The sequence below is a fragment of the Saccopteryx leptura genome, chromosome 9 (genome assembly GCF_036850995.1).
Source record: "Saccopteryx leptura isolate mSacLep1 chromosome 9, mSacLep1_pri_phased_curated, whole genome shotgun sequence".
In the NCBI taxonomy this organism is placed as follows: domain Eukaryota; kingdom Metazoa; phylum Chordata; class Mammalia; order Chiroptera; family Emballonuridae; genus Saccopteryx; species Saccopteryx leptura.
In genome coordinates, this window is record NC_089511.1 from 41,593,428 (window position 1) to 41,618,566 (window position 25,139).

The window sequence follows — 25,139 nt, forward strand, 5'->3', positions numbered from 1 at the left end:
GGACTATTTTTTTCCCATCCCTTCACTATGAGTTTGTATGTATCCTTTGTTCTGTGGTGGATCTCTTGTAGACAGCATATACAGTGTGTCCATAAAGTCATGGTGCACTTTTGACCCATCTCAGGAAAGCAACAAAAGACGATAGAAATGTGAAATCTGCACCAAATAAAAGGAAAACTCTCCCAGTTTCCTACCTATTCAGTGCAGTTCGATGTGGGCTCATGCACAGATTTTTTAGGGCTCCTTAGGTAGCTATCCTATATAGCCTCTACAGACTCGTCACTGACATCGCCTACCAGAACAGGGTTTCTCCACCAAACTGCCAGTTTCCTTCAACTGCTTATCCCACCCAGTATTGTTATTCCTATGTGGTGGCGCTTTGTTATAAACGTGCTGATATTCATGTTGCACTTTGGTCACGGATTCAAATTTAGCGAGCCACAGAACACACTGAACTTTCCTCTGCACCGTCCACATCTTGACTGGCATGGCCATGGACTGCTCCACTGTATACATGGTGTTACGTCATCATCAGCACGTGCACATATGCTGCCACATTATCCTACAGAAACTGGGAGGGTTTTCCTTTTAATTGGTGCAGATTTCACATTTCCATCATCTTTTGTTGCTGTCCTGTGACTGGTCAAAAGTGCACCATGACGTTACAGACACAATGTATATGGATCATGCTGTCTTATCTAAACAGCTACTCTATATCTTCTGATTGGAGCATTTAATCCATTTATATTTAAATGTAAGGTTATTATCAATATGTAACATTTCCCCCATTTATTCTTTATACCTCTGTTGCTCTGTCTTGATTTCTTTTTTTCTTTCCTCTTCTTAAGAGTAGGCACTTTAAAATTTCTTGGAATACTCATTTAGTGATGATGATCTCCTTTATTTTTTTTGGTTTGGGAAGCTCTTTATTTCCCCTTCAATATTAAATAACAGCCCTGCTGGATATGGTAGTCTTATTGTAGGTCCTTGCTTTTCATCACTTTGAACATATCTTGCCATTGCCTTCTGGTCTGAAGTATTTCTGTTGAGAAATCTGCTGACAGCCTTATGGGAGCTCTTCTGTGGGTATAACAATTGCTTTTCTCTTGCAACTTTTAAGATTCTTTGTCTTTAATCTGTGGCATTTTAAAAAGTATTTTGATTCTTTATTTAGCAAGAGGAGAGAGAGAGAGAGAGAGAGAAAGGGACAGGGGTGGGGAGGGAAAAGCATCAACTTTTCCATATGTGCCTCCACTGGGCAAGCCCAGGGCCTCAAATTGGCAACCTCAGCATTCCAGGTTGATGCTTTATCCACTGTGCCACCACAGGTCTGGCTAATCTTTCGTATTTTAATTATGGTGTGCCTTCATTTGAGTCTCTTTGGGATCATCCTGATTGGGACTTTACTTCCTGAACTTGTATGCCTTTTTTCTCCAAGTTAGGCAAGTTTTCAGCCATTATTTCTTCAAGGAGATTTTTCTATCCCTTGCTTGCTCTCTTCTCTTTTGGTACACCTATGATATGGATGTTATGCTTCATGTTGTCCCACAGGTCTCTTAGACATTTCTCATTTTTTTTTTTTCCGAAGCTGGAAACAGGGAGGCAGTCAGACAGACTCCCGCATGCACCCGACCAGGATCCACCCGGCATGCCCACCAGGGGGCGATGTTCTGCCCCTCTGGGACGTCGCTCTGTTGCATCCAGAGCCATTCTAGCGCCTGAGGCAGAGGCCACAGAGCCATCCCCAGAGCACGGGCCATCTTTGCTCCAATGGAGCCTCGGCTGCGGGAGGGGAAGAGAGAGACAGATAGGAAGGGAGGGAGGGAGAAGCAGATGGGTGCTTTTCCTGTGTGCCCCGGCCAGAAATCGAACCCGGGACTCCTGCACGCCAGGCCGATGCTCTACCGCTGAGCCAACCGGCCAGGGCCTAGACATTTCTCATTTTTTAAAAAAATTCTCTTTTCTTTCAGATGTTTAGCTTGGATCCTTACCATTATCTTGTCCTTGTCCTCTAAATTGCTGATGCAGTCTTCTGCTTCATCCAACTAACTGTTGATTCCTCCTAGTGTATTCTTCACTTCTGCTTGGTTCTTCTTTGTAGTCCCTATGTATTTTTTTAATGCTTACTATCTCTTTATTTAAGTTCTCACTGAGGTTATTCATTCTTCCCCTAAAGTCCTTGAGCATCCTTATAACCATTTTTAAAACTCTACATCTGGCCTGACCAGGCAGTGGCACAGTGGATAGAGCGTCGGACTGGGGTGCAAAAGGAACCAGGTTCGAGACCCTGAGGTCGCCAGCTTGAGCGTGGGTTCATCTGGCTTGAGAAAAAAAAAAGCTCACCAGCTTGGACCCAAGGTTGCTGGCTCCAGCAAGGAGTTACTCGGTCTGCTGAAGGCCCCTGGTCAAGGCACATATGAGAAAGCAGTCAATGAACAACTAAGGTGTCGCAACGTGCAACAAAAAACTAAATGATTGATGCTTCTTATCTCTCCGTTCCTGTCTGTCCCTGTCTATCCCTCTCTCTGACTCTCTCTCTGTCTCTGTAAATAAATAAATAAATAAACTCTGCATCTGGCATTTTGGTTGCTTCTACTTCATTTAATTCTTTTTCTGAGAACTTTTTTTATTCATTTGGGGCATATTTCTTTGTCCATTTTGTTTCTGTGTACAGTATTAGGTAGATCTCCTATGACTCCTAAACTTGTTATGCTGTCTTTATGTTGAAGTTGTCTTATTGGGCCCAGTGGCAAAATCATCCAAATTACCTGAGTTTAATGCTCCAGGAATGTTGTAATTGAACCTTGAATACTGTTGGCCCTTCTGTGGATGGAATTAATCCTTCAGGCTGGGTAACGTTAAGGGTAATCCTTATCACTGTTCCCCATAGTGGAATTGTTCCCAGAAGGGTCTGGTGCCTTTTGGTATCCCCTTTTGGATGTGCTGCTTGTGTGACTAGTTGGGTTAATCCTTGATTTGGTCTGAAGCCCTCCACTGGTTATGTTGGTTCTGAGGCTACTTGGGTGGGGTCAGGTATGGGTTGAAATCAGACAATGTATATAACCAGCCTTGGGCTATTGTCTACAGGTATCACACTGTTTGGTTTTTGTGGCTGCATCTAATGGGATCAGGTATCTGTGGCAGGGTTCAATCTATGTGTAGGGGCTAGCTTCCTCCAGCCTAGAGCTGAGGGAAGATCTGTAAAAGGACCAAATTACTGTGCACTCAAGGTTGGGGAGACCAGCCTTGTTTCCAAGACCACAGAAGGTCCCAGCTCTGTACCACACTCTGGTCTCCCTGTGTACTGTGAAGTAAGCCACACTACTGGGCCAAGTGAGCCAAAAGGTGGGGAGGAAGGGCACCAGCTGTGTGCTTGAGGTGGAGGAACCAGCCCTTTTCCATACTATGGAAAGTCCCAGCTCTGTGCCACACTCTGGACTTTCTACACCTGGCAAACTCAGAACTCAGACATACCAGGTTAGCCAAACCACCCAGCATGTGGGAGAAAGGGAGCCTGCTATGTGCTTGAGGTAGGGAACACTAGTCCTTTTTCCAAAGCCTCACTGTCCAGTCACAGTCTGTATCTCCACCAAAAGCTTCCTCCCAAAGAGAGCAACCCTAAAGTCATTGCTGACTATAGCTAGTAGACCCCTCTTCAGGACCAAGCAAGGCAGAGTAACCATGCCAGTAGTACATGATGGGTAATGCACTACCCAGGCTGATGCTGTAACAACACAAGGCTCAATCCTGGGAAGGGGGTGGTGGGTTTCCCAGGCAGATTGAATCTCCTCTGATTTTCTTCACTAAATGCTTTGTGGGTTCCTTTTCCTGTCCTTGCTGCCCTGGGCCACAGATCCCTGTTTGGGATTGACACCCCATGCTGAGGGGGATAAAGAGTCCTGCCACCAGGGCACAGGGGTAGCCCATTCTGCATCTCTGCTCCTATTTTCAGTCTCTATGTTTCTTCTGCAAACTCTTTAAAATAATATTACAGTTCAGCTAGCCATCAGTTAGTTATTCAGGTTGGCTGCTCCACAATTTAGCTGTAACTCTGGTTTGGGGCTGGGAGCAGGTAGTTGTAGACTCCTCCTACTCTGCAGCAATCTTGGACTCACCTGAGATTTGTACGTTTTTTATTACCAGCATTCCACATTTCAAGCAGAAGAAAACAAGCCTTACAGACACAGGTATCAAAAACTGGGCTGACAAAATAACAGGATAATATAGAACAGTGTTTTTCTTTATTTTTTCTTTCTTTTTCTTTGAGAGAGAGAGACAGGAACATCATGCTGTTCCTGTATGTGTCCTGATGGGGGAATTGAACCTGCAACCTCCATACTCCAGGATGACACTCCAACCAACCAAGCAAGCTATCTGGCCAGGACTTAATTTTTTAATGATTTTTAGAGAGGCATCAAGAGGGAAAGAGAGAAAGGAGAGGGGAAAGGGAAGCATTTGTTGTTCCACTCAGTTGTGTATTTTCTGGTTACTGCCCATGTGTGCCCTAACTGGGGAATCAAACCTGCAATCTTGTTTTTGGAGGATGCTCTTAACCACTGAGCTAACCAGCCAGGCCCTAAAGCAGTGTTTTTTAACTGCCAGTCTGCTGACAGGCCACCAGAAATTTTGTGCCAGTCCTGAGAAAGAGTTACCACACTGATATTATATGATGATTACATAGACTCAATGATTTTGGTTGAATTAGCTTATGCTCAGTGATTTCTTCCATAGTAGTCCTTGAAATAATTCTATTTTCAGTGATAGTGATCCCCAAGTGCAAAAAGGTTGAAAACCACTGGTATACAGGGTAAAACACTGAAGAAGAAAAAATAACTAGAAAGTAAGCTCCAAAATCTATGTATAAGCATTCACCAATTCCTTGCCTGAGAACCAAAGAACATGAACAGAAAGGAAAATCTATGTCCCCTCAGGATAAAATGTTTCAGCCTGAAACTTAAAAAATTAAGATATATATATAAAAAAAATTAAGATATATCAGCTGCTTCATACTTGAAGGGAGAGGCAGTAAAGCAGAGTGTGAAGCTTGATTCCAACTAAGTTAATCACCTGCTAGAAAAAACCCAATAATTTTCAGAACAATCAATATAAAAGATTTGAAATTACTATAGCATATTATTCATGATGTCAAAGTTTCGAGTAAAAATTACTGGATATAAAAAAAAAAATTACTGGATATGTGCCTGACCGGGTGGTGGCACAGTAGATAGAGCATCGGCATGGGATGCTGGACCCAGGTTGGAAACCTCAAGGTTACTGGCTTGAGTGCAGGCTCACCAGCTTGAGTGGAGGGTCACTGCTTTGAGCCCAAAGGCTGTAGGCTTGAAGCTCAAGGTCACTGGCTTTAGGAATGGACCAGTGGCTCAGCTAGAGTCCCCCAGTCAATGCACATATGAGTAAGCAATCAATGAACAACTAAAGTGCTGCAACACAAGTTGATGCTTCTCATTGCTCTCCCTTCCTATCTCTCTGTCCCTGTTTGTCCCTCTTTTTCTCTTAAAAAAAAAATTACTGGACATGCAAATAAAACAAAATAAAGGAGAGGGAATATGACCCATATTCAGAAAAAGTCATATTAACTAATTAGTGAGTCCTGATGTTGGATTTTGCCCAAAAAGCTTCAAATCATCTGTTCTAAATGTTTCAAAGAAGTAATGGAAAACGTCATAGAGTACCAGAATGTAAAGTGTAAAAAAGTACCAAATGAAAATTGTAGAGCTAATTGTAGAATAACTGATATGAAAAATTCACTGTATATTATCAGTAGCAGACAAGACAACAAAAAAGAATCAGATACCTTGTAGACAAATTAAAAATTAAACAATCTGAATAGCAAAACATAGGATAAGGAAAAATGAATAGAGTCACAGAGATCTGTGAGTCAATCTCAGAATAATTCAATACAGATACAATTAGTGTTCTAAGAAAAAAATATTTGAAAAAATTTTAAGGTAATAATGGCTTAATACATTTGGAGTCAGTAAAAACTTTAACTTACATACCAAAAAAGCTTAATAAAAAGGATAAAAAAACAAAGAAAAGCACACCTTGTAAAATCCTAATCAAATCGCCAAAAGTCAAAAATTAAGTCAAAGAATTATATTTTTAGCAAAATAATTTATTAAAAATAAAGGCAACATAAAGCTATTTTCAGGTAAAATCTGAGAGAATTCATCACTAGCAATACTGAACCATCAAAAATGGTAAAAGAAGTTCTTCAGATTGAACGTAAAAATGTCGCCCAACAATAACTGAGATCTTTTTTTTTTTTCTTTTTCCAAGTGAGAGGAGGGGAGATAGAGAGACAGAATCTCACATGCGCCCTGACCAGGAACCACCCATCAACCCTCCATACTCTACCCTTCTGGGGCCATGCTTGCAACCAAATTATTTTTAGTGCCTGAGGCAAAGGCTCCACGGAGCTATCCCCAGAGCCCTGCCAACATGCTAGAACCAATTGAGCTATGACTGTGGAAGAGGAAGAGAGAGAGATAGAGAGAGAGAGAAGGAGGAAGGGGAGAGGTGGAGAAGTAGATGCAGCTGGTCACTTCTCCTTTGTGCCCTGAGAATTGAACCCAGGACATCCACACGCCAGGCTGATGTTCTACCACTGAGCCAACTGGCCAGGGCAATAACTAAGATCTTTAGGAAGGAATGATGAGGATGAGAAAAAGTACCGTATTTTCCCATGTATAAGATGCACCTTAATTTTGAGGCCTGAAATTTGAAAAAATTTATTACATAAAGTTATTGAACTCAAGTTTTATTCATCATAAAATTCATATAGCTCCTCATCACTGTCAAAACTCCCATCCATTAGCTTGTCCTTATCTGTGTCTGATGATGAGTCAGTCTTCAACAATGAGCGCAAAAACAAGTGCAAAAAAGTGGGAAATGCAAGTAAAAAAACTTCAACCACTGTATAAGACGCACCCAGTTTTTTACACCCCAAGTTTTTTTAAAAAAGTGCCTCTTGTACATGGAGAAATACAGTATGTATAAAAGACTATATATATCATTTCCTTCTTTAAAAGACAATTTTAGGCCAAGCAGGTATTGATAAACATTTTCTGCTGTTTTAGCATGAAAGCAACCATACAATATGTAAAATGAATGAGCAAATTGTGTTTCAGTAAAACATCATGTATGGACACTGAAATTTGAATTTCATAGATAAGAAATATTTTGCTTTTTCATTTTTCAAACATTTAAACTATAAAATCATTTCTCAAAGTTTGTACAAAATCAGACATCAGTTTGGATTTGGCCTGTGTGCTGTAGGCCAGTGGTCCCCAACCTTTTTTGGGCTGCAGACCGGTTTAATGTCAGAAAATATTTTCACGGACCGGCCTTTAGGGTGGGACGGATAAATGTATCATGTGACCGAGACAAGCATCAAGGTTGAGTCTTAGATGGATGTAACAGAGGGAATCTGGTCATTTTTTAAAAATAAAGCATCGTTCAGACTTAAATGGAAATAATGTAAGTTATTTATTCTTTCTCTGTGGACCGGTACCAAATGGCCCAACCAGTCCACAGCCCAGGGGTTGGGGACCACTGCTGTAGGCCATTGGTTTATAGTAAGCATTCTAAAACCAATTATTTACAAATATACGAACCTCATACGTGTCAAAAAACAAAAGTTGAGAGGTCAGTAAACAGATCTATAATGTTTTAAGATTGATGTATATTACCCTGGCCAGTTGCTCAGTGGTAGAGTATCGGCCTGGCGTGTGGATGTCCCAGGTTCAATTCTGGTCAGGGCACACAGGAAAAGCGCTTGTCTGCTTCTCCATCCTTCCCCCTCCCCCTTCTCTCTCTCTCTATCTCTCTCTTTCTCTCTTCCCCTCCCATGGCTCAGTTGTAGCAGGTTGGCCCTGAGCACAGAGGATGGCTCCATGGCCTTGCCTCAGGCATTAAAATAGCTCAGTTGCCAAGCAACGCCCCAAACGGGCAGAGCATCTCCCAGTACTGGGCTTGCTGGGTGGATCCCAGTCTCATTGCTGGCTCATGCAGGAGTCTATCTGCCTTGCCACTTATTACTTAAGAAAAAAAATTTTTTTAATGTTTAATTGGATATTTTTATTGTTTTTTAAATTAGTATTACACTAGTTAATAAAATACAGGTTTCAGGTACCCAATTTTACACTTCTCTGTACAGTATACCACCATGTGTTTACACCATCTAGTCAAGTCTTTGTCCATTAGTATTTATGCCCCTTTACCTGCCTCCACCTCACTCCATCCCACCAATCACCACACTGTTGTCAGATATCTCTTATAGCCGTATTTTGGCCAATATAGCTCCTCAGGCAAAGGAGAAAAAAAGAACTAAATAAGCAAATGGTACTACATCAAACTAAAAAGCTTCTGTACAGCAAAAGAAACCATCAACAAAATGAAAAGACAGTCCATTGAGTAGGAAAACATATTTGCTGATACATCTGATAAGGGGTTAATATCCAAAACTTTTAAAGAACCTATAAAAGTCAACACCAGGAAGATACACAATCCAATTAAAAAATTGCCAATGGACCTGAATAGACACTTCTGCAAAGAGGACATACAGATGGCCAATAGGCATATGAAAAAATGCTCAAAGTCACTAATCATCACAGAGATACAAACTAAAACCACAATGAGATATTATCTCACACTTGCCAGAATGGCTGTCATCAACAAATCAACACACAAGTGCTGGCCAGGATGTGGAGAAAAGGGAACCTTCATGCTGTTCATTGGTGGGAATGCAGACTGGTAATGGTGCAGCCACTGTGAGAAACAGTATGGAGTTTCCTCAAAAAATTAAAAATGGAAGTGCCTTTTGGTTCACTCCTGGGAATATATCCTAAAAATCCTGAAACACTCATTTAGAAGCATATATGCACATCTGTGTTCATTACAGTGTTTTTACAATAGCCAAGTTCTGGAAATAGCCCAAGTGCCCATTAGTAGATGAGTGGATAAAAGAGCTGTGGTACATCTGTTCTACGTAGTCATAATAAAAAGAAGGAAATCCTATCTTTTGTGACAGCATGGACTGACCTGGAGATTACTATGCTAAGTAAAATTAGCTAATTAGAGAAAATACCATATGATCTCACTCATGTGTTGAATCTGATGAACAAAATATTAACAGAGGCATGGACACATGAAACAGGCAGACAGCTAGCAGGAGGTTGGCTGGGGGGGACTGGATGAAAGAAAGTGAAAGGATTAGTCAAAAAAAATACATAACACATAGACACAGTTAAAAGTGTGTTAATGGCCTAAAGGAAAAGGGGTGGGGACTAGGTGAAGATGGGCAGAGGTGGGAAAATCAGAACAGAGAGAGATACTGCTGTGGACAGAGGGCGCACAATGGCATGGCCAGATGGTGGGTTGTTGAGTTGTACACTTGAAACCTGTATGTTTATGTAAAGCAATGTCATCCCCATAAATTCAATTTAAAAAGTAAAGACCACGGGCTTTGGAGACACATCGACCTATGCTCAAATACTTGTTTCATTAAAAAATAAATAAATAAGAGGGAGAACCAAGGTGGCAGCAGAGTAGGCAGACACACAGACTCCCAGCTCACACCACCAAACTGGATTACTATATTACAAATTAATATAGGAACAATCAGCATGAAAAACCAACTTTGGATTAAAAGAACAGGTCTCAAAAACCAAGGAGCAGCCTGACCAGGAGGTGGCACAGTGGATAGAGCGCCGGACTGGGATGCGGAAGGACCCAGGTTCGAGACCCCGAGGTCGCCAGCTTGAGTGCAGACTCATCTGGTTTGAGCAAAGCTCACCAGCTTGGACCCAAGGTCGCTGGCTCAAGCAAGGGGTTACTCGGTCTGCTGAAGGCCCACGATCAAGGCACATATGAGAAAGCAATCAATGAACAACTAAGGTGTTGCAATGCACAACGAAAAACTAATGATTGATGCTTCTCATCTCTCCGTTCCTGTCTGTCTGTCTGTCCCTGTCTATCCCTCTCTCTGTCTCACTCTCTGTCTCTGTAAAAAATAAATAAATAAATAAATAAAATTAAAAAAATAAAATAAAAACCAAGGAGCAAAGAAAAAGCCACACCAAGCTTGGTAGGGAGCTCTGAGCCACAGTGCAGGGGCTCCCCTGCTTCCAGGAGTGAAGGTGGGGTGAGACTGATAGCCCAGAAGGGCTCTCATTACAAGGAGAAGAGCAGAAAATATCACAGCCACTTGCCTGGGGATCTGGGAATGAGGTGTGCTGAGAGGGCTGGCTTGTCTTCCAAAACGAAAGTGGGGAGAGAAAGACAGATGGTGACGGGCAGAGGAATGCATGGGATGACCTAAGAAGCTGACTCATCTAGTGTGGAGGCACAGCGTGTATAGCTGGGAGAGGGGTTGATCCCTCAACACAGCACAAGCCTAAAGTGGTTCCGGGTGACCCACCTCCAGAAAGCTCTCCAGCTCCAATCAGCAACAAGACACAGCCGAAAACAGGAACTGGGGAGGAGGGGTAGTAACTCAGATCTCCTGAAATGGAGAAAGCAACCCAGCCCCGGAGAAAAGTTGGCAGATCGGGCTTTCAGAGTCTCAAGTTACACCCACTGCATTCCTGGATACAGTTTCAAATAAGCTTCCTGCTGAGATCAGTAAAGAAGATTACCACTGAATTAAGAAAACTGAGAAGAAAACAAATCAAGACTTCAAAGAGGATCTACTAGGTAAGGGGATCACAGCTGGAAGAGGCCTACAAGTCATAGGGAATAATGAGTAGGCAGAGAAGCATAAGTCTTATGCTTCAACAAGATAAATCCTCTGAAAAAGTCTTGGACGAATTGGAAGTAATTAAATTACTGGATGCAGAGTGTAAAATACTGATTTTTAGGATGCTTAAAGATCTCAAAGCTACAATGGATGGACTTAATGAACTCTTCAATAAAGAAATTGAAAGCATCAAAAAGGACACGGAAATCATAAAGAAGAACCTGACAGAAATGACAAACACAATATCAGAAATGAAGACTACACTAGAAGGAATTAAAAGCAGGCTAGGTGAAGCAGAGGATCAAATCAGCAACTTAGAGGACAAGGTGAATGAAAGCACGGAAGCGGAGCAGCAAAAAGAAAAGAGACTGAAAAAAATCTGAGGAAATTCTAAGAGACCTCTGTGACAACTGAAAGAGAAACAACATCTACATCATAGGCGTTCCTGAAGAAGAAGAGAAAGAACAAGGGTTAGAGACCTTGTTCAATGAAATCATAGCTGAAAACTTCCCTAAATTGATGCAGGAAAAAGTCACACAAGTTCAAGAAGCACAGAGAATTCCATTAAAGAGAAACCAAAAAAAATCTATACCAAGACACATCATAATTAAAATACCAAAGCTAAAAGAAAATATTAAAAGCTGCTAGAGAAAAAAAGGCTATCACCTACAAAGGAGCCCCCATAAGGATGACATCCAACTTCTAAACAGAAACACTTGAGGCCAGAAGGGAATGGCAAGACATATTCACATAATGCAGAATGAGCCTACACCAGTGGTTCTCAACCTGTGGGTCGCGACCCCGGCAGGGGTCGAACGACCAAAACACAGGGGTCACCTAAAGCCATCGGAAAATACATATTTATTATACATTTTAAAATTGCCTATACATTCCTATTGCCTAAAGCCATCGGAAAATACATATTTTATTTTAAAATGTATAATAAATATGTATTTTCCGATGGCTTTAGGTGACCCCTGTGTTTTGGTCGTTCAACCCCCGCTGGGTTCACGACCCACAGGTTGAGAACCGCTGGCCTACACCAAGACTTCTTTATTTAGCAAGGCTATCATTTAAAATTGAAGGAGAAATAAAAAGCTTCCCAGACAAAAAAAAACAACTCAAGGAATTCATTACAACCAAACCAATGCTGCAAGAAATGTTAAGGGGCATGTTGTAAAAAGAACAAAGGGGGGGGGAAGAATATAGTAAAACAGGAATATAACTTTAAGAATAAAATGGCAATAAACAACTACATATCAATAATAGCCTTAAATGTAAATGGATTAAATGCTCCAATCAAAAGACATGGAGTAGCTGAATGGATAAGAAAACAGGACCCGCACATATGCAGTCTACAGGAGACGCACCTCAAAACAAAAGATACACATAGACTGAAAGTAAAAGGATGGGAAAAAAAATATTTCATGCAAATAGAAATGAAAAAAAAAGCTGGGGTAGCAATACTTATATCTGACAAAATAGACTTTAAAACAAAGACTATAGTAAGGGATAAAGAAGGTCACTACATAATGATAAAGGGAGTTATCTATGCACCTAATATATTAGGAGCACCTAAATATATAAAGCAGATTTTGATGGACATAAAGGGAGAGATCAACAGCAATACTATAATAGTAGGGGATTTCAATACCCCACTAACATCAATGGATAGATTCTCAAGAAAGAAAATTAACAAAGAAACATCAGAATTAAGGGACACACTAGATCAACTGGATTTAATAGATACCTTCAGAACCTTCCACCCTAAAGCAGCAGAATATACATTCATTTCAAGTGCTCATGGTACATTCTCTAGGATAGACCACATATTAGGGCATAAAATGAGTCTCAACAAATTTAAGAAGATTGAAACTATATCAAGCATGAAACCATATCAAGCATCTTCTCTGACCACAATGGCATGAAACTAGAAATCAACTACAGTAGGAAAACTGAAAAACACTCAAACACCTGGAAACCAAACAGCATGTTATTAAATAATGAATGGGTCAACAATGAGATTAAGGAGGAAATAAAAAATTTCCTTGAAACAAATGAAAATGAGCATACAACAACTTAAAATCTGTGGGACACAGCAAAAGCAATCCTGAGAGGGAAGTTCATAGCATTACAGGCATACCTTAAGAAGCTAGAAAAAGCTCAAATAAACAACTTAATCTTGCAACTAAAAGTACCAGAAAAAGAACAGCAAGTAAAGCCTAGAGGAAGTAGAAGGAAGGAAATAATAAAGATCAGAGCAGAAATAAATGACATAGAGACTAAAAAAAAAATACAAAGAATCAATGAAACCAAGAGCAGGTTCTTTGAAAAAGTAAACAAGATTGATGAACCTTTAGCCAGACTAATCAAAAAAAAAGAGAAAGGACTCAAATAAAATTAGAAATGAGGGTGGAGAAGAAACAATGACCATAGCAGAAATACAAAGGGTTGTAAGAAAATACTATGAAGAACTAACTATATGCCAAAAAGTTAAACAACCTAGGTAAATTGGACAAATTCCTTGAAAAATATAATCTTTCAAAAATCAATCTGGAAGAATCAGAAAACCTAAATAGACCAATTTCAACAAATGAGATAGAAACAGTTATCAAAACTCCCAACAAACAAAAGCCCTGGGCCAGATGGCTTCACAGGCGAATTCTACCAAACATTCAAAGAAGAACTAACTCCTATCCTTCTCAAGCTATTTCAAAAAATTCAAGAGGAGGGGAAACTTCCAAGTTCCTTTTATGAGGCGAGCATAATTCTGATTCCAAACCCAGGCAAAGACAACACAAAGAAAACTAGAGGCCAATATCCCTGATGAATTTAGATGCTAAAATTCTCAACAAAATATTAGCAAACCGGATCTAGCAATACATGAAAAATTCATACACCATGATCAAATGGGATTTATTTTGGGGTGGCAAGGCTGGTATAATATTCGCAAATCAATGTGATTCATCACATAAACAAAAGAAAGGACAAAAACCACATGATAATATCAATAGATGCAGAAAAGGCATTCAATAAGATCCAGCACCCATTTATGATCAAAACTCTCAGCAAAGTGGGAATACATGGAACATACCTCAACATGATAAAGGCCATCTATGACAGGCCCACAACCAACATCATACTCAGTGGGCGAAAATTAATAGCAATCCCCTTAAGATCAGGAACAAGGCAAGTGTGCCCCCTTTCACCACTCTTATTCAATATAGTTCTGGAAGCCCTAGCCACAGCAATCAGACAAAAAGAAGAAATAAGCCCTGGCCGGTTGGCTCAGTGGTAGAGCGTTGGCCTGACATGCAGGAGTCCCAGGTTCAATTCCCGACCAGGGCACACAGGAGAAGCGCCCATCTGCTTCTCCACCCCTCCCCCTCTCCTTCCTCTCTGTCTCTCTCTTCCCCTCCCGCAGCCAAGGCTCCATTGGAGCAAAGTTGGCTCGGGCGTTGGGGATGGCTCTATGGCCTCTGCCTCAGGCGCTAGGATGGCTCTGGTTGCAACAGAGCAACGCCCCAGATGGGCAGAGCATCGCCCCCTGGTGGGCATGCCTGGTGGATCCCTGTTGGGCACATGCTGGAGTCTGACTGCCTCCCCATTTCCAACTTCACAAAAATACAAAAAAAAAAAAAAAGAATAAAAGGCATCCAAATTGGAAAAGAAGAAGTAAAACTATCGTTATTTGCTGATGATATGATACTGTACCTAGAAAACTCTAAAGTTGCAGTAAAAAAACTACTGGAGGTGATAAATGAATTTATCAAGGTTGCAGGATATAAAATTAATACTCAAAAATCAGAGGCATTTTTATATACCAAAAATTATCTGTCTGAAAAAGAAATTAAGAAAACAATCCCCTTCACTATTTCAACAAAAAAATTAAATACCTAGGAGTAAATTTAACCAAGGAAGTTAAAGACTTGTACTCAGAAAATTAAAAAACATTGATCAAGGAAATCAAGGAACATACAAACAAATGGAAGCACATACTGTGTTTATGGCTAGGAAGAATAAACATCATTAAAATGTCTATATTACCCAAAGCAATTTATAAATTTAATGCAATTTGTATTAAAATACCAATGACATACTTCAAAGATATAGAACAAATATTCCAAAAAATTCATATGGAACCAAAAAAGAATACAAATAGCCTCAGTAATCTTGAAAACGAAGAATAAAGTGGGTGGTATCATGCTTCTGGACATCAAGTTATACTTCAAGGCCATTGTACTCAAAACAGCTTGGTACTGGCATAAGAACAAGCATATAGATCAATAGAACAGAACAGAAAACCCAGAAATAAACTCGCACCTTTATGAACAATTGATATTTGACAAGGGTGGTGATAGCATACAATGGAGTAAAGACAGTCTCTTTAACAAATGGTGTTGGGAAAATTGGTCAGCTACCTGCAAAAAAATGAAACTAGACCACCAACTCACACCATTCACAAAAATAAACTGAAATGGATAAAAGACTTAAATGTAAGTCATGAAGCCATAAGCATCCTAGAGGTAAACATACGCAATAAGCTCTCTGACATCACTCGCAGCAATATATATATTTGCTGATTTATCTCTATGGGCAAGGGAAATAAAAGACAGGATGAACAAATGGGACTATATCAAACTAAAAAGCTTTTGCACAGCTAAAGACAACATGAACAAAATAAAAAGGAAAACTGCACAATGGGAGAACATATTTGACAGTATGTCTGATAAGGGGTTAATAACCAAAATTTATAAAGAACTTTGTAAACTCAACAACAGGAAGATAAACTGTCCATTCAAAAAATGGGCAAAAGAAATGAACAGACACTTCTCCAAAGAGGACATACAGATGGCCAATAGGCATATGATAAAATGCTCAACACCACTAATCATTAGAGAAATGCAAATTAAAACCACAATGAGATATCACCTCACACCAGCCAGAATGGCGCTCATCAACAAAACAACACAGAATAAGTGCTGGCCAGGATGTGGAGAAAGGGAACCCTCCTGCACTGCTGATGGGAATGCAGACTGGTGCAGCCACTGTGGAAAACAGTATGGAGATTCCTTAAAATTTTTAAATTGAACTACCTTTTGACCTAGCAATCCCACTTTTAGGAATATATCCCAAGAACACCACATCAATGATTCAAAAGGAGAAATGCACCCCCATGTTTATGGCAGCATTGTTTACAATAGCCAAGATCTGGAAACAGCCCATGTGTCTTTCAGTGGACGAGTAGATTAAAAAGCAGTGGTACATATACACAATAGAATACTATGGGGCCATGAAAAAGAAGGAAATATTATTTTCTGTGACAACATGGATGGAAATGGAAACTATTATGTTAAAGTGAAATAAGCCAGGCAGAGAAAGAAAAATATATGACCTTACTCATATGAGGATTCCGAGGAACAATGTGAACTGAGGAGCAGAATAGAGACAGAGGCGGGATCAAAGGATCCAGAAGGAAAGCAGATAGAGGGAAAGGGGATGATAGGGTGATAGGATGGGACGAGAGCAGAACAGCAAATCCTGGAGGGAAGGGAAGAGGGCGTTACAGGAAGGGGGACCAGGGTGATGTACTAGGGAACACGAGGGATATTAGAATCTATGTAAACACAATAAATTAATAATAAAAAAATAGAAAAAAATACAGAAATTTCAATATCACTAGGTGCACTTTTATTTTTTCAAACTCTATTCTGGTATCTTTTTGTCTGTTTTTTCCTAGGCCCTCTGTGAGCTCTCCAAAAATTGCTTAGTTTAATTCTCAACCTAGAATCTGGCAGAGTTTATACTCAAATTTTAGGTCTCATCCATTCTATAGTTCTCTCACTTTCAGAATTTATCCATAAATGTCTCATTCATCTGCCATGCATTTCTGTTCTATTCCACCTTTAAGGAAGGACTCTATGGTTTTCTGCCTTAAGAGCCGTGGGTTTTGCACTTCATTACTTCATGCAAAAAAGCCATTAGCTTAGTCTTACCCATTGCAGTTGCTGTCTTTGAAAGATATTTCTGCTAGCTTTGGTTGCTTTTCAGTGCCATTTATTAGTTGGTTATTATATATTATATTCAGATTTTATAATTATTATCTGAGAGATTGTTTCCCTGGCCAATTCATTATGATCACTGGATACTGAAAATCATTCCCATGTGTTTTAAAACCATATTCTTCTTGCACTACACAGTACCTCCTCAGTGAAGGCTGAACAAATGTTTCTGCTGTTTTATTGTTTTGCTTTTTTGTAAGAGAGAGAGATGGTTGAGGAGGAAAGAAATTAAAAGCATCAACTCATAATTGCTGCACTTTAGTTGTTCATTGATTGCTTCTCATATGTGCCTTGACCAGGTGGCTCAAGGCAAGCCTGTGACCCCTTGCTCAAGCCACCAACCTTGGGCTCAAGCCAATGACCTTAGGATTCAGGCCAGTGACCTTGGGATCATTTCAGTGATCCCATGCTCAAGCCGGCAACCCCATGCTCAAGCCAATAAACCACGCTCTAGCTGGCAACCTCATGGTTTTAAACCAAGGCCCTCAACATCCTGGGATGACATGCAATCCATTGTGCCACCACCGGTTAGGCACTTCTGTTCATATACATGCACCTTGTACATACTTCTATTGTACTACCTCTAACACCTCTTTTCAGATTTATGTTTACACACACTTTGTGTTACATGCTTTAAGCCTCTAACTTCTTGTAATCAGGGACAGTGTTTTGTATGTCTTGACATCCCAGTGAATGAATGCAGTTTTGGGGTACAAAGTGGCTTCATAGTAAATAGTTTTAGAATGAGTTATTAAATAAATTTGGTGGCAGATATTTGTACTTTGATTTTTGTTTTCCTCACAATGTAAATCACAAAACAAAAAATAAAATGATAGGCTTTCTTTATAAATTTTCCTATGAATGTCACCAAGAAACAGGATCAGCACTAGTCCCCAATGTCTAGTCAACTTGTTTTAATCATAGTTCCTATTTATTGCAGGGATCAGTGTCATTCAAAGATGTGACTGTGGACTTTACATGGGAGGAATGGCAGCACCTAGATCCTGCTCAGAAGACTCTATACATGGATGTGATGTTGGAAAACTATTGCCACCTCATTTCTGTGGGTGAGAGAATTTCTGAAACTTTCAGTAAATTTCAGAAATTTATTTTCTTTTAAATTACCTCAAGTATATGATCTTGGATTTCAAGGATAAGAGGTGATGAATCCTTCTTGGTTAGCAGAATGATTGTATCTTGCCTGGTACAAGGTGTTAAATTTATTGTTACGTGAAGGTGTATCTTAATTTGCAGTACTGAAAATGAATCTTACTAGTTTTCCAAGTGGATTAAAGCCAACTTAATTCAAATCTTCCCTTGTCAGGGTGTTGCATGACCAAGCCTGATGTGATCCTCAAGTTGGAGCGAGGAGAGGAGCCATGGACATCACTGACAAGTCACACCCGCTTAGGTGAGTTTCTCACTCTCAGGCAGATGAAACTAGTGGAAAATACATTTTTTTTTTTTTGGTTATGGGGTTGGTGGAGACTTTGAAATATTTTGGGAGTGTCTTTTAAAAGGCTCTTAACCTTTGAAATGACCACTGTGCCTGCTAACTTAAAGCAAACTTTCTAGTATCACTCTCCCTATATATTCTTTTCTATAGTAGTTTGATGTTACTGGAGATAGTTGCCACTCTTGACTTAGTCAAAATGTACTATAAGCCTTCCTTCCTTTAATCTTTTATATGTCTTTTTCTAGCATTCTCAGCCCTTTCTGTCACTGCGATTGTTTGGATTTCTTTCAGGAATTCCTAAATCTATCTTTAAAAAAGAGAAAACTTTTGGTTAATGCTTGTCTTTCTAGTTGCTTCCCATTGTCTTTCTCTTTTTTACCTCAGACTTGTTTTTTATGCTTGTCTAAGTTCCCATTCTCACTATAAACCTAGCTATTTTATTTTATTTTTATTTATTTATTTTTATTTAGAAAGAGAGAAAAGGAAAGGGAAACAGCTGAAAAATGTAAATTCATATTTGCAGCACTTTCGTTGTTCATTGATTGTTTCTCATACATACCTTGACTAGGGGACACTAGCTGAGCCAGTGACTCCTTGCTCAAGCCAGAGACTTTGGGCTCAAGCCAGTGATTTTGGGCTTCAAGCCAGTGACCTTTGGGTTCAAGCCAGTGACCATGGGGTTATGTCAATAATCCCACACTCAAGCCAGTGACCCCGTGCTCAAGCTGGTGAGCCTGCCCTCAAGCCAGACGAGCCTACAGTTAAGCCAGTGACCTTGAGTTTTCAAACCTAGGACCTCAGTGTCCCAGGTTGACTCTCTAGCCACTGCGCCACCACTGGTTACATCTTATTAATTTTAAAACTCCCATGCCTTTGTCCAGACTGATAATTTCACAGTTAGCATTTTCTTTCATTAAACTTTGTGGTTCATTTTATTTGACTGATCATCATTCTTTAAGTCAACACTTTGTGTAAAACACTAAGTCATTCTTATCCTGATTTTCTGAGTGACTATTTCCATCTTGATCTGTTTTCTTTACCACTATAGCCTTATTGCCAGAAACAGTGGCTGGCATGAGTAGTCACAAAGTGTTTTTTGTTTGTTTGTTTTATTTTTAAATGAGAGGAGGGGAGATAATGAGAGACTCTTGCATGCGCCTCAACTGGGATCTACTGGCAGCCTCTGTCTGGGGCTGATGCTCAAATCAACTAAACTATTTTTAGCGCCTGAGGCTGATGTGCTCGAACCAACTGAGCCACTATCTACAAGAGGGGAAGAGGGAAAGAAGAAGGAGAGGGAGGGGAAGAGAAGCATATGGTCGCTTCTCTTTTGTGCCCTGACTGGGAATCGGATCTGGGACGTTCATATGCCAGGCCAATGCTCTATCCACTGGGCAAGACAGGGCTACAAAATTTTTTTTTTAACGTATATTGTTTTACTGGACTCTCCAGTCGTATTTGTCTGATATGTCCTCAAGGAATAAACCTTTCAATTATAATCTCATACATTCTCAGGACTTAACACTTTGTTTTTGTTGATGCTTCAAAATGGGCTTGATCATATTTTTCCTACCTTTACTCTAGTCTTTTAGAAATTCTACACCTATTTTGTGACAATATGTTGGATGTGAAATTCACTAACTTTCCTAGTTTTTGGGGTTTTTTTTTTATAGGTACAGAGAGTCAGAGAGAGGGATAGATAGGAACAGACAGACAGGAACAGAGAGAGGTGAGAAGCATCAATCATCAGTTTTTCGTTGTGATACCTTAGTTGTTCATTGATTGCTTTTTCATATATGCCTTGACCGCGAGCCTTCAGCAGACCGAGTAACCTCTTGCTTGAGCCAGCAACCTTGGGTCCAAGCTGGTGAGTTTTTGTTTAAGCCAGATGAGCCCATGCTCAAGCTGGCGACCTCAGGGTCTCGAACCTGGGTCCTCTGCATCCCAGTCCAACGCTCTATCCACTGCGCCACAGCCTGATCAGGCACTTTCCTAGTTCTTAAAATCTTTTTTATTATCTATTTCTAACTGTTCCTACTTGATATCCACATGATTCTTTTCTCCTTGTCATCATCTTTTATGATTCTCTTTACAATTTGTGTTGTTTATCAGCCTATGAAATATATCTACATCATCCCATATTTCATTTCTCATTGACATTATACAAATTAGCAATATCTTATTTTGTCTTAATTATTGTAATTGAAGTTTAACTTTGCTATCATTTTTCATAGTCTTTTAAATTTCTAGTTTCTTTTCTGACAAGATATATCACTTGTTACCTATTTATTTTCTTATATGAAATTGAAATTCTTTATCATTTAAGGACTTATCATTTCAACTTTATTTTTCTCTTTTGTGAGAAATTCTTGCTAATTCCACTTGATTCGGTCTTCTAACTTTTCTTTAAAGATGTAGGATTTGTCATAATATCCATATTTTTCATAGCGTTGTGTTCCCTTTTCAAAAACTATGGATCTTTTGGTTCAGTCTTGAGATTTATTCTCCATGAACTACTTTACTACTCCACATTATATTCACTGGTTTTTTTTCTGTGAATTCCCTTGCTATTCACAAATTATAACACACATAGTACTTGGATATGATTATGTAGTTTTACATAGTTTATACTTAAGTATTCCTTCCTTCAATGATAAGATCCCCTGTTTCAGTCTTCTTTGCTGTAGGATATAGCCTGTTAGGTATTTCGTAGTTGTGTCATAAAGTGTATGTGGAGCTATCCAGGAGAGATATCTGTTTTTTCAGAAAGCATGTACTTATATGTTCCTTTCAGATATACCTGTTTAGGCCATGGCTGTATACATTGTGATGGAAGTGCTTGGTTTCTATTAAACACTGCCTGTAATACACAGTTTAGTGTACCTTTTTATGGCTGTGATTTGTCAAATATGGGAACAACCCTTAAAACTTGTTTGAATATAAAGAGTGATACTAGGGGGTGTAAGTTTTGTTTACAGGATAAATTCCTTGTATATTAGTATTGCTGGTAATGGACTCAAGGCAGAAGATTTTTTTTAGCCTAGATTTAACATTGTTCCACTAGATTTGGATGATTGCAAAGTAACAGAAGTCAAATATAGCTCTAAACTTATAAGAGAACTGAAGGTTAAAGTTGAGGAATGATCTAGAGCAGAAATGAACAACTCATCTGGAGTTAGGGGATGTTACTGTATTAGGGAAGTCACTTGAACAGTCTTTCTTTAAACCTGAAAGAGTAAGTCAACAATTGAAATGAAAGATAGTTATAATTGATAGTCATGAGAGTTTTTTAATGGAACAGTTCTAAAAGAATTGATAGTAATAGTCTGATATACCAGTGAATAAACCCCTAGTTTACTTTACATTTTCTGTTGTATTTTCGTAGTTCTTTGTCACAAGACAAAATTATTCCCAGCTATATGGAGTGTTAGGCCTAGACTGTAGGACAGTTTTCCTAAACACTAGGAAATTAATTGATGCTTGTAATTATTAATTGATTGCTACAAGGATGGGAATGATAGAACAATGGGCAGTGTTTTACCTTGCAGTCTAGGGGTAATAAATAAAAGTGTAGGCTCTGATCTGTGTCCTCCAGAACTAATTCTTCCTCTAATATTTTCCCTATAAAATGTATTAATCTTGTCCATCTTACTTAAAAGATTCAATTCATTGCCTCTGAATCAACCTATTTAAGCATCAATCCCTCTTCCACCATTTTTATCTTCTCTTTACTGATTCTTGTGTTTGGTCCACTTTATGTATGAAGTTCTGGTGCAAAGTGGAAAACTTACTAGCATTCATTGCTTATTTTTAAAATTTCTTTTCCACACCAAAGCAGAAATTTTACTTTGCTACTGTGTCCAAGGCAGGGAGTAATTTGGGTCTTTTTGGACTTTATATATTATAATAATCCCCAGTTTAATTCATTTTTATAACAAGATTGGGAAAATTCATAAGTTGTTATTTTTTTTTCTAGAAAAAAACTGGAAAGCCGAAGATTTTTTAGTGAATTTCAAGAAACACCAAGATAAGTATTCTAGATCAGTCCTATTCATCAGTCACAAAAAACTGATTAAAGAGAACAGTAATGGATATGACAAGACATTTTCTTTAAGCAAAAACCCTATATATTCAGAAAATCTCATTCCTGAATATGACAGTCATGGAAATATTTTTAAAAATGTTTCAGAATTAATCATTAGTAATCTAAGTCCTGCAAGAAAGAGGCATAGTGAATATAATGGATATGAGAAATCACTCTTCAGTACTAAACCAGAGACACGTCACTATGGAGTCAAATCCAATCAGCATGGTAGGGCTCTCAGTCATAATGAAGTGCTTATGCAATATCATAAATTGGAAATGCCAGCACAGTCATTTGGATATAATAACTGTGAGAAATTATTGCTTAAAAAAGGTTTACTTACACACCGTAGAGCTTATGGAAATGAAAACTGGTCTGAATGTGATAAAAGGAGACGAGCAACCAATATTGAAAAAAAACACATATGCATTGAATGTGGGAAGTCCTTCTGCCGGAAGTCAGTATTGATTCTGCATCAGGGAATTCACACAGAGGAGAAACCTTATCAATGTCATCAATGTGGAAATTCATTTAGAAGGAAGTCGTATCTGATTGATCATCAGAGAACTCACACAGGAGAGAAACCCTTTGTTTGTAATGAATGTGGTAAGTCCTTCCGCCTAAAGACAGCCCTCACTGATCATCAGAGAACACATACAGGGGAGAAATCATATGAATGTCCACAATGTAGAAATGCCTTCAGATTGAAGTCACACCTCATTCGTCATCAAAGAACTCATACAGGAGAGAAACCATATGAGTGTAATGAATGTGGGAAGTCTTTCCGCCAGAAGACAACACTCTCTCTACATCAGAGAATTCATACAGGAGAGAAGCCCTATATTTGTATAGAATGTGGGAAGTCCTTTCACCAGAAGGCAAACCTTACTGTACACCAGAGAACTCATACAGGGGAAAAGCCCTATATTTGTAATGAATGTGGGAAGTCCTTCTCCCAGAAGACAACCCTTGCTCTTCATGAGAAAACTCATAATAAGGAGAAACCCTATATTTGTAATGAATGTGGAAAATCCTTCCGCCAGAAGACAACCCTTGTAGCTCATCAGAGAACACATACTGGGGAAAAATCTTATGAATGTGCTCACTGCGGGAAGGCCTTTAGAATGAAGTCATACCTCATTGATCATCACAGAACTCACACAGGAGAGAAACCATATGAATGTAATGAATGTGGAAAGTCCTTCAGTCAAAAGACAAATCTCAATCTACATCAGAGAATTCATACAGGGGAAAAACCCTATATTTGTAGTGAATGTGGGAAGTCCTTTCGCCAAAAAGCAACCCTCACTGTGCATCAGAAAATACATACAGGTCAGAAATCCTATGAGTGTTCTCAGTGTGGGAAAGCCTTTAGCAGAAAGTCATATCTTATTCATCATCAACGAACTCATACAGGAGAGAAACCATACAAATGTAATGAATGTGGGAAGTGCTTCCGCCAGAAGACAAATCTCATTGTACATCAGAGAACTCACACAGGAGAGAAACCCTATATTTGTAGTGAGTGTGGTAAATCCTTCAGTTATAAGAGAAACCTCATTGTCCATCAGAGAACTCACAAAGGAGAAAACATGGAAATGTAATAAATGATGTGATTTCCTTAGGAAGCCTTCCTTCCCAAGTTATTGTAAAACTTTAGTTTTTTTAAGCATGCTAATAAGGTAATTTTAATCACAAATGTAATAATAGTTATTAATTTAAAGTACCATACATCATAACTGTTTACTATCATAAAAATGGATATGACTATTGTTACTAAACTTTATCAGCAGTGAATCTAATTTTTTAAGTTTTCAAGTTCTGCTGACTCAGTTTATTTTTTAATACATAATACATGGAGAGGCAAGATTTTAAAAATGGTTATAAGCATTAGTCTTCATAACAAATAAAATATGAATTATATTCTTCGTTGCACCTAGTGAAATAAAATGTAGTTGTTACTTCCTCAGATTATCACTTCCCTGGCTTATATATCATGAAGTAGTTTTTGCATGTCTTTAACTTTATATTTTTATCATACATCATGAATTCTTTTGCATCCCTTTTCACTCAACATTCTGAAGATTCATACATTACTGCATGTGGCAGTAGTGTTTTCATATTCATTTTGTATATTATTCAATTTTAAGAATATATTGCTCTTTATCCTCTTGATGGTTATTTGTATTTTTTATAATTTTGTGTTTTAATAAAGATACTGCTATAAATATTCTTGCATATATTTTGTATTTGTTTGTATGTATTTCTCTTAATTTTATACTAGGACTGAAATTACTCCACCCAAGGGTGTATGTAAGCTTTTTCAGCTTATGGTGGATGCTGCCAAACATCTCAGACCTTTCTCAACATGTAATGATTTTCTTTCATGAGTAACAATTCTGATTGTAATCAATGTGGAGAAAGCTCTTTAGCAATCATTCAACTGGAGAACTCCTACTAAAAATAAATCCTTATGATGTCATAATTGTGAGAATATTGTTAGTCATGAATATATATATGGATGTCATTAATGCAGAAAGATCTTTTAACTGGCTGAAACCTTCCACAATTCTATTAGAGGGAATCCTATAGTTGTCATGATTATAAGGGTAGTTTTAGCCATAGTTTATACCTTATTCAATATCAAAGAGTTCATACTAGAGAAAGGGAGGTTAAGAAGGGACACAGGTGAGTAAAATTTGGAAGTATAGTAGTCACAATAGACACAACTATGAAAAATATATAAACAACCCTAATTAAATATAATAAGCCTATACA

At 38.8% G+C, this 25,139-nt stretch overlaps 1 protein-coding gene across 1 annotated transcript in view; it reads left to right on the forward strand.

Moving 5' to 3' along the window:
* ZNF567 (zinc finger protein 567) overlaps positions 1 to 24,583 on the forward strand; it is a 51,936-nt gene extending 27,353 nt beyond the window's left edge. Inside the window, 4 exon segments of the mRNA XM_066348278.1 lie at positions 17,762 to 17,888; positions 18,146 to 18,232; positions 22,254 to 23,940; positions 23,942 to 24,583. Of these exon segments, the coding sequence (XP_066204375.1) occupies positions 17,762 to 17,888; positions 18,146 to 18,232; positions 22,254 to 23,940; positions 23,942 to 23,972 (1,932 nt within the window). The 3' untranslated portion in view covers positions 23,973 to 24,583.
* The last annotated feature ends 556 nt before the right edge of the window (positions 24,584 to 25,139 follow it).